General features: G+C 41.8%; 2 protein-coding genes across 2 annotated transcripts; both read right to left on the bottom strand.

Moving 5' to 3' along the window:
- Nucleotides 1–595: 595 nt before the first annotated feature.
- Nucleotides 596–3,474, bottom strand: LOC147134600 (GTPase KRas). The gene is made up of 5 exons (XM_086055929.1): nucleotides 3,108–3,474; nucleotides 2,777–2,896; nucleotides 2,061–2,239; nucleotides 1,000–1,159; nucleotides 596–913 (listed from the first exon to the last, which is right to left on the bottom strand). The coding sequence occupies exons 2-5, from the start codon at nucleotides 2,885–2,887 to the stop codon at nucleotides 800–802; spliced, it is 564 nt and encodes a 187-aa protein (XP_085912055.1). The 5' UTR covers nucleotides 2,888–2,896; nucleotides 3,108–3,474; the 3' UTR covers nucleotides 596–799.
- Nucleotides 3,475–4,353: 879 nt separating this feature from the next.
- slc17a7a (solute carrier family 17 member 7a) lies at nucleotides 4,354–17,403 on the bottom strand. Its single transcript, XM_086055921.1, has 13 exons — nucleotides 17,253–17,403; nucleotides 10,312–10,564; nucleotides 10,058–10,176; nucleotides 9,386–9,500; nucleotides 9,208–9,295; nucleotides 8,993–9,079; nucleotides 8,714–8,856; nucleotides 8,430–8,579; nucleotides 7,944–8,076; nucleotides 7,003–7,113; nucleotides 6,785–6,912; nucleotides 6,654–6,723; nucleotides 4,354–6,356 (listed from the first exon to the last, which is right to left on the bottom strand). The coding sequence occupies exons 1-13, from the start codon at nucleotides 17,312–17,314 to the stop codon at nucleotides 6,073–6,075; spliced, it is 1,743 nt and encodes a 580-aa protein (XP_085912047.1). The 5' UTR covers nucleotides 17,315–17,403; the 3' UTR covers nucleotides 4,354–6,072.
- Between the last annotated feature and the right edge of the window lie 303 nt (nucleotides 17,404–17,706).

Here is a 17,706-nt window from a genome sequence, read left to right as displayed (position 1 = left end):
ATTCAAAACCTAAAGCAGCTGTGCTTCTCGAACGGGAACTCGGTCCAAGCTTGAATGGCGCCCTGTGTTAGACCCCCTTTTGAGCCCCCCACCATCTCTTCTAGAGGGCAGTTGCTCCACAAGGGGTTGCCAATTCCCCATCCACACGATTTACATGTCGTGATGCCAATCGAAAATCGTTTCACGTAGCATTTTTTTGTTTCTTTCCGGAAATGTCACTGCGCAGCCGCACATACTGCACATAACCAGAAACCACCACTGACTACTGTAACGGGCCAGTGAGTATTTGTTGTACTAGACTGCTTGTGAGATGACTCAAGTGTGTTATGCTTTTTGTTTAGCTTTACAAAAAAAAAGTGCTGACACTACTGAAGGTAAAAGTGTAATGATAATCAAACAAATAGGGACAGGGAAATCATTTCAACAAATGACACAAGACATGAAGTCAGTAGGAAAAAGTTTGATGCATTTGTGTGGGGAAAAAAATCATTGAAATGGCAGCAGCCAACACAAGGCTTCAGCCTATTTGGCCCAAATGAGTCATCAGTGCAACGTGTAGCGACACGCCACTGTTAGCACACAATTGAGCAACAAGTCAAATTGAGAAAAGTTTATTTTCTTTTAAAAAAATGCTGCTGTTAAAAACCTAGCTAACAATACAGTTTGGTCTGGACATTCACAGAAATAAATGGACAAACATGTTGGAGAGCTTGTGCCCTACCTGCTATGTAGGAGGAGCTTGTTTGTGTGTGTGTGTGTGTGTGTGTGTCTGTGACAAGTGCTGTGCAGTTATAAATCGCTATAGTATCATGCAACGTCTCTGAGTGTTCTTCTTGCTCTTTTTGTTGCTGCGGTTGGTCTCCTTGTATTTTCTGATCTCTCTCACGAGTGAATAGAACGCTTCCTCCACGCCCTACCAGGAGCACAAATGCAAAACGGGGTTACGCTAACGTAGCTGTGTGCAAAACCAACGCGGTCAACGCCGTTACGGCTGCGCACCTGTCTGGTTTTAGCCGACGTCTCGACAAAGGGTACGCCGTAGCTTCGGGCCAGTTCCTGTGCTTGTCGCGTCTCCACCGAGCGTGAGCTCAAGTCGCTCTTGTTGCCCACCAGCACCATGGGAACGCTGTCGCTGTCCTTCACCCGGTTGATCTGCTCTCTGGAGGGCGAACACATAAGGAAAAGCTTGCAAGCAACACAAAATTGGGGCAATTTCCACAATAGATTCGGTGAACATTTAAGAATTGTCCAAAAACTGGTTTAGGGAAATTGTATTTTGGATGGGGAATAGTGGTTGTCAAATTCAAATTCCCAACTTAATCAAACAGGTTTTTCCTCGGCCCACATTTTTGAGCAATTAAGGCGAACAAAAACACAGCGGAGGTAATGATCACTTATCTCGCTCTGTGTGGTCAAATGACCCACATTACGGTACATAAAGTCACAAGCATCTAACGGCACGTGTTACTGTCAGATCCTTTTGTACGATTCCGCAGGATGTTTAAGAATGAAATAAAAAGGCATCACAAGTACAAATATAACCCAAAAAGTGAGATTAAATCTAAACCCGTCCATGTCAGTTCAGACACTTCATATTAGTTTCATTTCAAGGATCACAAGACTGCAACGCTGCGAAAGTGTGAAGGTTTTGTTCTATTTTGGTCTCTTTGGTTTCAAACTAAAGTCCCCCAAAAAACGAAAGAATCTTAATATCAAACACTAGCTCAAATACAGTTCAGAGCAAATCTGCCAGGGAACTTTCAAAGACTCGTCGTTCCGTGAACGCGTTTGCATACATGACGTAGCTGACGTCACATTGCATGAGACGCCAAAAGAGCAACTAACCAAATCTTACAATTGCCTGCACTGTCAATAGTCTACTCTCAATTGTATACCTCAACCTATGATCCCAAAACAGTTAAACATCATTTTAAACACGTCTTACAACATTACACTTAATCACACACAAAACAAGCCAGACCAGGATGACCGCTCCAAACCGTACTGAGACGAGCTGAGCTGAACTATTTGGTTGAGAAGAGGCTTGACATCACAAGCACCTGTACAGGTGAACGTCCTCGAAGGACTTGGTGTTGTTGATGGCGTAGACGCAGAGGAAGCCCTCCCCCGTCCTCATGTATTGGTCCCTCATGGCGCTGTACTCCTCCTGTCCCGCAGTGTCCAGGATGTCCAACAGACACGTCTCCCCATCGATCACCACCTGCTTCCTGTATGAGTCCTGCAGCACAGAAGCGCGCAAAACATTGACCTGAGAAAGCCACAGATTTGTTCGCATTCATTTGCAGTTATTTGATTTAGTATGATTTACTGGCTTATGCCACACGTGTTTGGTAGAATTTGACAAAGTTGTCACATTGAACGCTTAAATGACTGCAAGTCAAAGTGTTAAGTAAGTTAACAACTCTAACTGAAGCAGATAAAGTTCACTCTAGGTTTAGAACAAGAAATGCTGGTGTTCGGGTATTTTCCTTCCATTTCTAACCACACCTAAAAAATTGTAGAAAATCTGAGAGGTGAAGGGAAAATTCTTGGGTTTATAGTAATTTAATCTATTAGACTGATTATAATCGCCAAGGGGATTTTCAATTTACACTTTGCTGCATACACTGAACATGTTTGTGGTGCACACCACACACACACACACACAGAACCAAATCACATTCGTGCAGGCGTGCAAAGAGACGTCAGAGTGAAAAAGTGATTTGACATGGAACGACCCTTATATGGACGGTACAGGTACAAGTGTCAGTCCCACCTCGATGGTTGGATCATATTCATCCACAAAGTGATTCTGGATGAGCTGGATGGTGAGAGCGCTCTTCCCTACGCCTCCTGCACCGACCACCACAAGCTTGTACTCGGTCATGCCTGCAAACTGACGCGAAAGCACAACAATTCACTGCAAACAGAAAACACACACTGCGACCGCTTGGTAGACAGCTGATAACACCTGATACAGCGCAGTGACATGGCAACCCAGATTTAACTTGGACACTCAAGTCCATACATGTCGCCTCTAATTTACGTCACTACTAGCTGCCTAATGGCACTAAAATCCGTGTAATGTAAGAGCAAGGCTTGCTTACCTGAGATATGATTTTAACACAGCGTGTGAGTTCACAGGTCCGGAGTTTACGCGTGAATTAGCTTGCTTATTATACATTAGCTTGCTACATAGCGTTAGCCCGAAGACTATTTCCTTCCTCAAACCGCACGTTAAAAAAAAACACTTTAAGCCCCTTTTCCCAACTACAATTGAGCGTCCAAGGCGAAGTCGAGATTTTTGACGGCTATCTCGTGGATAACTACAGCCAAACCTTAAACTTGGAAATAAACGCCAACATCTGATGTAGACCTTAATAAACCTCCATTGTGAATCATTGTAAAAGTCAAAATTATTGCGTTAATCCCCACGCTAAACGACCAATAGGACGAAGACTCTAAACAGACGTTAATTTTCCCCAATCCGAGTGGAGAATTTAACATTATTCCCGCCCAATTCAAAAAGAATATCCAATCATACATTGGAATGGCTACACTTGGGCGTGGTCTCTTGATCTTAGTACCCACTCCGTCACTTGTATGTACTGTATTTATGTTTGTCAGTACAGTACTGCAGTGGCGGCAAGTAACGGAGTTCATATACTTCGTTACCGTATCAAGTAATTTCCAATTTGTACTTTACACGAGTACTTATCTTTCTGAATGGTTACTTATACTGCCTACATTTGAAAATACACGTGATGTCTGCTCGTTACTTTTTTCTATATACACTGCTGGCCACAAGGTGTAAAGCAGTATAGTCAACCTCAGTTGAGATTGATTGATTGATTGATTGATTGATTGATTGATTGGGCTCTTGGGGATGTTTAAAATGGAAAAATTGGGACAACAGCGACAAATCGGAACGTGCAAAGTTGCGATGACGCAACAGATTAGGAGAAACTAAATATTTGTAGGCCATAATTGAAGTTTGTCTCACAATTGCAAGTTAGTACGAACTACGTTTGTAGACATTTACTGCCCTCTCGCGATCATAGTGAAGAACATGTAGAGCCCATATAAATTATACCCACTAGCGCACACACGTACACGCACCCACAAGCGCTTGTTCGCCATCCCGCATTGTGACGTTCATGTTGCTGCCGCACTCTCCCACTGAGTGCATCTGCTCTCTTATCTAATCCTTGCCTAAAAAACAGCAATAATCCCGTTTCCATCTGCCCTGAGAGAAAGAGACAGAAACAGGAAACTGACATTGCCCAATAACTGTGAAAAAGATTGACTAATTAAAAACAACACAAATGAAATAAAACAGACTGCTGACACCTGTAAAATAGCTGCTTAGGTTTTATTATACACAAGGATATTTCACATTATACATCCTTTGTACACTAAACATTTTCCTTTTTTTTTTTGCATCTTAAAATATTTAAGATTGTATTTTTTTACACCAGTTCCCATCACGTTTCAACACATTTCATTGAGATTGAGGAAAACAACATTGGAATGGCCATAAACTGCGACAAAGAAGAACTTGGATTATAAATACAACACTGAAAATGATCACAGGAATAATCATTCATATTTTTGCAACATTTCACTTGTAAAACAAAATAAATCCTTGTAAATCCCTAACATTCCAGCAGTGTATTGTGTCCCATCAAAATCACAATTTCAAGATCAGAAATTAGACAGTTGACCAGAAAAACCCCCAGGCAATGTCAAATAAAAATTTCTAAATGGAATGCTGTGAGAGAACATGCAAAGGTGCAGCTTTGTATGTGCGTTTTTGTGCGTGCACGTAAACACACTTCCTGTCGGAGTCGTTTGGATTTGTCTAAGTGCTGGTGCACAAAGCTCCCTGTGACTTCATTACCCAGCTGTCATTGCATCAAGATTGCTTTTAAAGGGCGAAAAACAGCCACTTTGGAATTTAAAAAACCCCCACCTCACCCTAATACACAATTTTGTTGAGTTAAGTGGGTGTTGCTCTTCAGAGACATTGGTGCCAAATTGTGTGCTTACTGCTCTCCCAACACATTGCATGTCATTAGAGTGTGCTCACATCATGAGACTTGTGTATGGGTGTGTTAAAGGAGTAGAGGGATGACTGGGGAGTGCACTGCTGTGCTCATTATAACATGCTCATTGCACAACGTTTCAGCACCTGTACCCAACTGACAGAACAACACACTACCACTGACCCACTGATTTCAAATGGCCGACTTTCAGGAATTAGAAAAACGGCACTGAATCAGAGAAGAGAAAGCAGGAAGTGTGACGGCAAAAAGACGAACGCAACACACATCATGTTTTGACTATTTTGCACCGGTTCGATGACAGAACAGTTAACAACACACTGCATTTGTCACCCTAGCACTCCGCATCAAATGAAGAGTCCAGAGTGTCGGATGATTACTCATCATATGTGCCTTGTGACCCATGAGCCTAGATGGGCATGACCTACTTAGGTCAGACACAGGTGAGCTTCATCTAGACACCACATGCATCTCTATGCACGAGCATGTGCCAAATATGCATGGTATCAATTTCATGGGGGGAAAAATTTTTTTCAGAAAGTTTGCCAGGATGTGACCCATAAAAACAGTGTGCTTAAGTGTGTGTGTGTGTGTGTGTGTGTGTATGTGTGTGGAGTTCCTCACTTCTTCATCATGAGCATTATTCTTAGTTAAAACCGCAGACATGCATTCCCTGAAAAAAAAAGTTAGTGCAGCTTTGACATTAGCTTTGAAATACAACACAAGGGAGACGCTTGCTGCACTTCCTCCTTGAGATGGAAATGGACCAATCACAGCGAGCCGTGCATCAGGGAGGATGTCTGGGGGGGGATGAGCTGAGCATATAAATATTGTATGTGTTTATGTATATTGTCAAATCTAACACTGCCCTCCACCACGCACATAATCCACACAACAAAATAATCAACATACTTTTGTAATTGTACAAAAGTACACAGCAAGTTCTCGACCTTCCTGTTTTTGTTCTTTTTCTTGTTTTGTACACACTTGTATCAGGCGAGTCTCTCTTCTACGTCTGCTTCATCTCCTCTACTCCGCTGCACCTGTATGAGTTGTGTCCAGGTGGCTGCACATACTCCTCAGATTTATCCCAGTCCGTCACCCATCCGGGCCCGCCTCCTCCGCCGCCGTTTGACCCGACCACTTGCTGACTCATGGCTCCGTACTGGCCGCCGGTGCGGTAGAGCTCCTCCGTCTCGTTGGCCAGCTCGTCTTCGTCGATGATGCCGCACTTCTCCTGGCTGGTGTCTTCGATGTCAGCCCATGGCTGCTTTTCTCCCGATGCGAAGATTCCTGAAAGGGAGAAAAAGTATTGGTCATTACAAAATCTTTGTAAACAAAATCGATACCAAGGTCCTGGGATTGCAAAAAGATGGAAGAGTGGCCACTTGGACTGGGAAGCAAGGCGTTTTTTCCACAGGTATATGATGTAAAAAGTCTACACACCCCTGTTCAAATGACAAGTTTTTGTGGTATAATAAAATGAGGCATGGGAGATTGCTTTTGCCACTCTGAAGTACGTGTGACGACCACATGATGAAATGTCCTATCCGGTTTTTGCGCAAGACTGAAATCATAGTGAAGGCTTACCATAGAAAACAACTCCTCCATAGTGAACCAGGGATGCTATAAGGAAGACATACTGCCACTCGTCGCGTGTCTGAAATAAAGAGGAAACTGTTGTTGCGACCTATTTTCCACGCAACAATGCACTTTCTTACCTTATGTTTGGTCATGGCTCCCACTATAAGAGGACACACCATCCCAGACAATGTTCCCACCCCGTTTGAGATGCCCATTAGTATGCTGGCGTATCGAGGCGCAATGTCCAAGTGATTGACGTTAAAACCTGAATGGGACAAAAAAAAAAAAAAGATTAAAAACATTCAAATGACAAATTCAACCATTTACACTGAGCACATTGTCATCTCTCTTGTACCTGAGATAGCAAAGCCGCTAAAGCCAACGGCAAGCACCAGGAAGGAGATGGCAACACCTTTTGTGTGAGAATATCCCACCACTAGTAGGAGGGTGGCCTCCATGCCAAAACCTGAAAACATAGTAAAAATGTAAACACTAAAAACGTATAATGCACATTTCTATTCTCTGGCTTTTGATCAGACCTGAAATTTTTGGCTCTTTTCCGGTGTAAATTGTATATCGTGTTTTATGTTCATTTATTGATTAACACTTGTGTATTATGGCCTTTTTATAGTTTATTATTTATTGTTTATTGTTTGTAAAGTGATTTGTTACAGCTCTAGCTGTTATGAAATGCACTATATAAATAAAATTGTATTGTATTGTATTATATTGCATTCAACAAAATTGTAAAAAGAAAATTTTCAGAATTCAGGAAAAGTGCATTGTAACTTGGAAAAAAAACAAAACAAAAACATATACAATATTTTTTCCAGTGCTGTGTAGAAATATTGATGGTTATTCGGTTACATTTACTTTTTAAAAAACTCAAAACAAATTCACCGATCATACTGTACTATTTATTTAAACATCAATACAAATTTATGAATGTTGGTGTTGTTGGTGATGCATCCTACTACGAGCTGTTTCTACTATTTTGCCTGTTATAGCAACTCCGTTAACCATCATTCATCTACATGAGAGTCAATATACTGTATTAGACTAACAAACTACAACCACAACAATTAAAATGTCAATAATCAGAATCATCATTATCTATGAAAAAGTGTCATTATTGTCCTACATCGTGTGCAGGTGTGCAATGTTGTGGCCGGCGAGTGTTTGGATGAATTATGCCAAACTGTTGTTACTGTTATACATTTTCGTGATAAGTAGGGATAATATTATTTCTGAAAATGCATTATTAATGAAATTGTCTTTGCAAAATGCAAAAGTCACCTCCACAGTTCATGAGCTTCCTAACATTGGTGGTGGTCATCAGGTTGTGGGTTCGAAGGTAGTCCGCCAGCTGGCCTCCCACAGGAACGATGATGGTCATTACTAGATGGGGCAATGCTGACACCATGCCCACCTGGTGGGAGAAAAGTGGGAATATATTTCAACTTTCATCCACATTCCGTAAGTTATAACGTAAATTATAACGATCAATCATTATCATCCATCCAGCCATTTTCTGTCCCCCACGTGGGACACCGGGACGGTTACTAATCACAGGGCACATACTGTTGACTGTACACAAACTACCGTTCAGACCCCCATTCAGTTCAGGGTCGCCAGTCAACCAACCATGCATGTTTTTGGAACGTAGAAGGAATCCGTCAGCGAAAACCCAAGCAAACAAACTCCACACAGAAAAGCCAAAGTCGAGATTCAAACCCAGAGACTGTGGACTGTGAGGCAGACATGTTTTGTCGTGCCGCTCACCTTGCTGATCTCAAAGCCAAAGACTTCTTCGAAGTAGGCCGGCTGGCTGATGAGAAGCAGGTAGAAGGTCCAGCTCCTGCAGAAGTTGGCCACAATGATGGCATAGACAGGCATGGAGGTGAAGAACTGCCTCCACGGCGTCTTAAATTTCTGCCACCAAGGAGAATAAATGTGAGCGTGACACGACATTTGACCGGAGGTCGTGTGTGTGTGTGTCTAAATACATTATTGCCACGTATGGATTCCCACATGCATTACATTTGTACCAAAGTGTCTGCAAATACCTGGAGAGGGTTCAGAAACGTCGCCGACTCGCCAATGGCCTCTTCAATGTACTTCCTCTCCTCCGGTGTGATAGTGGGATGGGCAGCTGGACTCTCGTAGGACACCAGGATCCAGAACAAGTACCAGAATATACCAAAGCTGCCTGGGAGGGTTCAGTAATAAGGAAGAAATTCAAAAAAAGATGAATAATCCCAACCAGGTCATGTTGGCCTGACATTAGCACAGAATTATTAGAACATTCTGGGTTATATACTTCACATGGCTATGGGAATGCTCACCATAGACGTAGAATACAGAAGGCCACCCAGTGTATTGCACCAGTATCCCAGCTAAAGGCATTGCCACCACAGCCCCTGCATAGGATCCTACAAGTGCAACAAGTTATTTCGACTAACACATTTGTTTGAACCCACACCACCAGTAAACACAGTCCACGGTGGGCACTTCGGTCACTTGAGGTGCTAGAATTGAGGTGCCACAAAATCAAATTTACCGCAAAAGGCCGTGGTGGCTAATCGACTTCTCTCTAGGGGAGGAGCCCACTTTGCCCAAATGCCATGGCAGGCCGGGTACGACACACCCTGCAGGACACAAGCCGGTTAGGGAAGAGGCTGAATGTTTCATGCAATCTGCACAAAAACACACAAATCCTACTCGGACACACGCTGTACCTCAACAAGGCCTTGACATATTCTGACCAGTATGACGCAGCTGTAATGGCAGCGAGCGGCAGATGGGATCAGCATGTTGAGGGTGGACGTGGCCACGATGGCAAAGCCAAACACTCTTGAACACACAAGGACAAAACAAAGCTGCCTCAGAAGAAGTTGAAACAAGGCATTCTGATAAATATTGCGTTTGTGGAATAAGAGTGAATCCACTCGTTTTTAGCCATCTCTAGGGGCGGCCATTTTGTCATTTCTGTCGACTGAAAATGACATCAAAACTGCTCGGGGCTCAGGTAACGACCAATCACGGCTCAGCTTCAGTGAACAGGTCAGCCGTGATTGGCCGTTACCTGAGCCCTGTGTAGTTGTCATGTTATTTTCAGTCAACAGAAATTACAAAATGGCCGCCTCCTGAGATGGCTAAAAATGGGTGGATTTTGCTGCTTAACTCATATTCCACATACACAAAATTAATCAGAATGCCGTGTTTCAGCTAGTGGAACTGCATAGAACATATTCTTGAAAAAAATATGTTTGGGTTGATTTCCTTTTTAAGGATTACGGCGGCACTTATGGGTTGCACAACTGAGAGCCTACTTTAACTTTCATTGTCCGCATAATAACTTGTTTTAATTCAACCAGTCCTAAGAAGATGGGCACCATGAGGCAAATCACCTGTTGGCTGCAAATTTCTGACATATAAAACCTCCCGGGATCTGTGTGACGATGTAACCCCAGAAGAAGGAACCGTGGATCATGCCCACTGTCTCTGGATCCCAAGTGAACTGTGCAGCCTGAGGAGAAGTAATGATGACGTTGGACACTCAGAAACAATGAGAGACACCTGTTCTAATATGTATTAAGTAACAAACAAATAAACAAATAAATAAATAAATAAGACACCCGATGGTGTATTGTTGCACACTTACCACAAGCACTTCCTTGTTGCCTTTGTAGACAGTGTGGTCATTGACCATGCTTACAATGGCCACGCCCAGATTGCAGCGGATGCCAAAGGAGATGCAGAAGCCCAGGCCAGACAGGATGGCAATGATGTAGCGCCTGGGCAAGCCAAAGCAGGTACAGTCCACCACGGGCAGCTCTTTCTCCTGCACCAGCTCAGGACGGCCCTCGGCGGACAGCTCGATGGTTTCTCCATTGGGCTGCTGCTTGTCAATCAACCTGACGGAACAGGAGGCCATTGATTGATAGCTATATAGTATTTGTTTATTCATTTTATTTGTTAGGTCATTATTTGTGTTTGTTTTTTTAATGTATACATTTGAAATTGAAATTTGAAAATTGCTGCCATCTGGTCAACTCATTCACCCGGAACCCTTGAGGGATTTGTCAGTCTTAAAGTGTCTCAGTGATTGTTTCTCAAGAATCACATGACCAAGGTGATTATAGTTTCAAGAAGAACACCCCACAGTGAGTCACTGTCACCAGTTTTTGTTTTTTTTAATTTATCTACGACAACACACACACGCACCATATACTGTCGTTTTTTTTTTCTTTTTCGTGACTACATTTTTTTGTGTATCCACATTGAGCACACGCGTGTGTCATATGCACACTTTCCATTGAGCTTGATCCAGTTAGTCAGTGAGCTGAACAGTGATGTATGGAAACGAGTGCAATCGTCGCAAAGATATGTCCGTGTGGTCGAGATTTGGCGTTTGTTTTTACACGAGAAACTCTAAATGGTAGAAAATGAATCATTTCTCTCATGCACTCAGCACTGCTGCATGATTCTCACTCACTCACTCATACATACACACACAACATGGGGCAAGTCATATTCTGACACTGGTTCATTATTGATGCGTTTTTGGATGAGATCAATAATTCAGCACAGCTTTTTATACTGTAATGTGTCACTATGCATCTATCTGCCTGCATGGCTGTCTGTCCGCGTATTTCTTACTAACATCTGCAGTTAATTCACTCCTCCCCCCATGTTTTTTATTGCAGGCTCAGCATCATTTTTTTCTTTCAATTTACTGTACATATTAATGAACAAATGAAAAATGCGTGAATTGTATTACACTTTGTAAAGGCAGCATTTTAGAATTTGTAGGAGATTATCTACATCTGCATCCTCCCTCCTAGTCGCTCTAGCTCTACCTCTTAATCTGTCACAACATTGAGATTAGGATTATAAAAATGATTTACTTCCGGAAATGAATATGGAGTGGCAAAGTCGTGCAGGGCGTGGTTTCCCTCTGACGTCATATAGCTGTGTTATGGCCTCGGTTTTAGAATGGATTCATTTTGCCTTGGGCTCTTGCTTTCGATTACAAAAGTCAACGTATGTACAAAGGCCTTATATTTTTGTGATTAGAGCCCATCGTGCAGTGGGGGTTTTAGGTTCAATTCTAACTAGGGCCTCAACATATCTTGTTGATATCAATACATACAAATAATATTTTACATTGAATTCCACAAAGTTAATTACAGACCTCCGACATGGTCCAAAAAACAGATGAAGTCTGTTATAAGAAGGTGTTAAGGCTATATATTATTATTATCAAGTGATGAATCACCCTGCTGCCTTCTCCCGTGCAAACAAACGTGCCGAATGTCCTCCTGAAATCCGATTTAAGTGCAGCGGAAGCATCCTCATTAGACGCTGAGACAGATTGCGGCCTGACACTTACACATATGCTACCAGCTAACGAGGCTAGCCCACAGCCAAAACGACTCTTAATTACAGCTGCTTCACACTACAGGATAATCGCGGTGTAGTTTGGTCTGTAAATCTCCCAAAACAGCTCACATATTTGCTATATCTGAAGCATATGTCACGTTTGTGAACAGCTTCCACAATATAAGAAGTGTCTATCACGCTAATGTCCGACTAAATAATTCACAGCCTTTCCAAGGTCAAAAGACACAAGAATGTTCCGAAGCTATTAAGTCAAGGGTAAAAAAAATCAGTACCAAGACAAACCATTCCAGCCCCTTGTACTCATCTTGTCACGTTAGCAAAGAGACAGGAGCTGCCTCGACTAACTCTCAGCTGGTAACAGCTAATGAGCAAGGTAGGAGGCCTCTGACCTCGGGCCCTTTGGAATATCATAATTACAACAACAGCAAGAGCCGGGAGGGACTGAGCTCTCCGCTCCAGCACCAAAAGTCTTTGCACGCTCACTTTTAAAATTGGATTCAACTTCCGAGGACTGTGATACGACTAAAATACAGTGGTGGGCCATGCTTTTAGTACCTGGGCACTCAATAGGGACATAACCAACTTCATCTTGCTCTTAAATACCACCGCTATTCCCTCGTGATCATAGAAATCATTAATAGTGTACGCAAATGCTATATAACAGCATGCAACTGTGTGACGTACGAATTAATATTTCTCCATTTACTTGACTTTTTTAAAATTAAATAAAATACATCATATTCACGAGATGCTGATTATCAAACGTATTAATGTGAAAATCGTTACAGGCGTGTTTCGGTAGTCGAAGTTGACGTTTTGCTGTGTCCAACCAATCAGAGGACAGAAAAATGCTGATGTCATCGAGTTCATGCACTCTGGCCCTGTTGGGATGAATTAAGAAACACTTCCATTGCTAATACTTTGCAGATTAGATTGATATGGCAGGCAGCACAGAGAGGCTCAAATCTGATTGGACCAAAAAAAAAAAAAAAAAACATTTGCATACAATACTGGAAGCAGTACAGCCAAGAGAAACGCTATAGAGTGAAGAGGAAAGACAGATGCGAATAGATCAATACAATTTTATGGAACAAATATGAGAATTTAAATTGTAAATGTTGGTCAGTGCTTGTGATAGCAAGCCATGAAAGCTCACCACAGCTAAAATATTAGAAGAATACTTGAAATATTGGATTTCACCCAAGTTTGCAGAACTACTCCGACTATGTGTTATTTTTTTTGCAGACAGACTGTAGGTAATACAGGTACAGCAGAATGACTAAAAAATGATACTATTCCAATACCATCAAAATTCTCCTTGCGATGCCTAAAGATAATTTGACGTCGACCGTGACTCACATGTTGGCTGGTGACCTATGACCTTTGTTCTCCTGTATATTAAATTCACTGAGTGTTCTCTGTAATCCTCTCATAAGAGGATGACGGAGGGAGAGAGACAACCATGGCTGACAGCAAATATATTATATAACAGCAGACGCCTTCCTCATTCGTTGCCATGTGCCACGATTGATCCGGCATTGTTCTCCATGTAAACGCCATCGTCAAACACGGTTTCGTTTCACAGTTTGAACGTGTCAAGGAATTTACTTTGCGATTTTTCTCAGTTGTGCTATCACTGGCGCTCCTTCCGTGAGCGATGCGCTCTCCCTGAAGTGAACAGATTGGGTCTCGGTGGGAAAGTGTCACCCAGGGAGACACCCTCCCCTTCCACATCCTGTCACCACTCCCCCCCCCCCCAGACTCTAGCCCATCAACATACATCTGTGACATACTACACATGTATTTTTTCATACGCTCCATTATCGGAATAAGATGATCGTAAAAGTCAAAATCTTAATCCTTAATTATACGACCATCAGACACTTGATTAGGTACACGTGCACAATCTAATGCACCCCAAAAATCTGTACAAAGATACTATAATAATGCTAATAATGCTTTGATTGACACAATTTAACAATATATTCATTATGCCACTCTGATGCACTTAAGTAACATAACAATCATTAACATTTTAATAAAGCCCTTGCATTGAATCTGATTAGATTCCATATGTAACCAATGTTCTAGCCTCGGTCTATTTGTAATCTCCATGTGCTGCGTGTCACTGTTTTTAATCTCCACATACAGGATGGACATCACTTATATGAACTGATGGAGTTTGATCATGCCTTCCATAACAGCCTTAAATGCGGACATAAGGTCAGGAAATGGCGAACAAATTCATTACTTTTCCTCTGTCGCTGAGCTAAATAAGAAAGCGAATTACAGTTACAAGAGAAACAGCCCAGAAACAGAATGATGCAGTGCAGTTCTATGTTAATGCAAAGTACTTTGTACAAACCACGATAAGAAAGCTGTTGTTATTAAATTAACACATCTGTAATGTGTCAATCCAAAACTAAGAATGTGATGGATATTGATTAATAGAACATTTTCTATGGATCGATGGATGATAGACTTTTTCTACGGTATTTTTCTTTCCATTTCTTTCAGATATTGTTCACAAATCTGTCTAATTCTATGTTAGTGAGCACCTCTCCTTTGCCGGGATAATCTATCCACCTCACAGGCATGTCATATCGAGATGCTGATTTGAGAGCATGATTATTGCACTTTAGCTTCCGGTAAAAGGCCACTCAAAAATGAATAGTTTTATTGGACTGGTTTCGGTGAGGGGTTGGTTTTAATAATTTTGGATTTTTCATTATATTTATTTGTTGTTTCATTTTTACATTTGTTTTTTCAAATTCGCTGGTTTTAATTAATGAATTAAATAATTAATCGAGAGGATCCCAAAAAGGCTAAATGGGTGACATGCTGGCCATGCAAAAAGTGGAACGTTTTGTGAACAGATCCAACTTGAGAGGACAATCGTGGATGAATGGCACGACTCTCTGAGCGTTCAAAATTCCATAAGTAAAATGCGCTTGTGTTCATTGTCAATAAAATTCCCCCCAAGGAGGACAATGAGCACGCAGTGAACTTCCCTGAGATGCTTTCTGAAGAAAATCGTGGTCAAATCCTCTGAAATGCCTTTTGAGATAAAACATTTTAGAGTGGCCTTTTATTGTGGGCAGCCTAAGGCACACCTGTGCAGTAATCAAAATGTCTAATCGGCATCTTGATATGCCACACCTGTAAAATGGAAGGATTATCTCGGCAAAGGAGAGGTGCTCATTAGCGGATCTAGGCAGATTTGTAAACAAAATTTGCGATAAATAGGCCTTTTGCAAACATCTTTGAATCCAGCTCATGAAAATTGGGAGTAAAAACATGTTTCGTGTTCATATTTCTGTTCAGGATTGGATGGACGCATGGATAGATGGATATTGCACTGCGCATTCACATCCAATTAAATCTGGTTTTATTATTCAAAACATTAAACTGCAGCGTATTGCATAGACAGATAAGAAACTCGATTAGACTAAAATACTGTCAAATTGTCAGGCCTAACGAGCGGCAAAAATGATCAAACAGTAATTAATACACCCCACCATAATTTGAATATTTTATCAAAGCCACGATGGCACCGAGCCACTGTGCATCATAAATGAAATTGTAGCACTCTGGCGGATGTAAAATGGATTAAAAATGGATTACCTGCTACTTTCTGCATTGCCTCGTGTGCGTGCGCAACTAAACCCTCCTTGCGGAGTCGGTCCGCAGGGCGTTGTTGGAAACTTTATAAATGTGGATGCAGTGGAAACAGTCACAAGGCGATAGGTGCGATAGGTTGTTTCTGCGCACCCTTGGTGACGTTATTTATGTCGAAAGTGTGAACTGTAAGAGGAAAGAGTACATTTGACCTCACAGCGCTGCTGTTTGTGCTTACCTAGTGCAGTTTAATATAGAAACAGGAGATGCATTCTGATGGAGAAAATGTTTAAATAATAAATGAACTTCTGGCTGCTTTCATCATGGAGAGATCGCGCTTTTGTCTGTGAGCTGGTGAGATTGCTCCAACTCCAGCAAGGCAGGCAACGGGGAGGCCCTCCTCACAAAACACACACACACACACACACACACGTCCATACAGATGTGTGTCGGAGCGTGTATACATATATTTGCCTTGCATGTCGCCCATTTGGACCGAAAGGAATGCCTTCAATGTGCATGTCTGTTAATCTGTAAGCATGATAGGATGAAAGTTGTCTGAATGGATGGATGGATGGCGGGATGCCGGGATGGATGAGGAGGGAGCGGCCGGAGGAAGTGACATGGGCTGGGATGGCACGAGTGGGAGGGGAGAGTTTAGGGATTTGCGTGGCTCGACATCTGGACTGAAAAACAGGCTATTTCAGGACGGGATTTATACGTTTGCTCGCTACCTCAAATCCTAAGAGAACGGAAGCTTAAAGCAAAGGTTATTGCACGAGCCTCTATCAGCGATTTCCATCTATGTATTTTTTAATACTCTAATATTGTCCATGCAACAGTCTGCATTGCAATACAAATATTATGTGAATCAATATGTTTCGAGGAGCTGCATGCTTTTTAAAAAAAATTTTTATTTCTGTAGTGTGCAAAAATATTTTCTACACACCTGTCCATTGCTTTGTTGGAGTAGCAATTTAATAACACTGCATTTGATATACATCTATTGTATGAGACTGTAATATTACTTACACAAATATTAGCAGCAATGTGTGCTACATTTATGACATGATAAGACTTCATTTTTTCTTTTACAGAACCAATTTTATCTGTCATAACATTCAGTGTTTTGGATGATGGGCTTTTCACTGCTCAAAGAAAATCAGGACATTTTTGCCTAATGACGTTTTATACACATACAGAAAAGGTAGTCAACACGGAAAGTGGTTTGCAGGATTATTTTCTGATAAAAATCAATTGTGTATTAATTCTTACCAAACGAACCCCAAGAAGTAAAATTTCGACACTTTCATCGGCACTTGGTCTGCATTGCGACTGCACTACATTGAGACACTTGGGACTTTTTGATGTTATCTGCACTTTTTCCATCACAAAATACGCATCTTAAACTTTAACCATCGTGCCATTTAATGAAATGAACTTGATTAGAAACTAACTTTTCCGCCATTAAAAAGAAGGACTGCCAAACTCTCAGCTGTCTCTCTCTCTCGCGTGGGAAAACGTGCAGACGCCTTGAAGTCGAACACGGTGATTTACATAAACTGGGAAAAGTGAAAATACCTGTTAATTCTGCCCAGAGTTTTGGCCGCGACCGCCTTGAACCTGTCAGGTCGGACCTCCATCCTTCTTGCTGCTCAGCCGGCCCGTGTGCTCCTCTCTCGCGTGAACGCGCACAGAACACGCGCACAAGCGCGCCTGCTCGCTCTCGTGCCTCCCGACTGGGAGGTGAGGCAGCACAATGATGGTGTTGTTGGATTTATTTAGAGGTGGCAAAAGTATTGTGTACTTAAGTACATAGGTACAGACACTTGTTTTAAACCTGGCAAAAAGTAGAACAACTGATTCAATCCCTTGTGTAAAAAGTTAAAAAGTACAGTTTCAACAATGTACTCAAGTAAAAAAATAAAGTGACATAAAATACCTGACCTGTTTTAATAACACAAAAAAGTTTCCCTCGTTCACTAATTTGCAGAGTGCTCATCACTTTATAAAACTTTGCAACAAGCTAAATTCT

The sequence above is a fragment of the Filicampus tigris genome, chromosome 16 (assembly GCF_054856515.1).
Source record: "Filicampus tigris isolate MCC_2025a chromosome 16, RoL_Ftig_1.0, whole genome shotgun sequence".
NCBI lineage: Eukaryota > Metazoa > Chordata > Actinopteri > Syngnathiformes > Syngnathidae > Filicampus > Filicampus tigris.
Note: the sequence above shows the minus strand (reverse complement) of the source record. Positions and strands in the feature narration are given on the sequence as shown.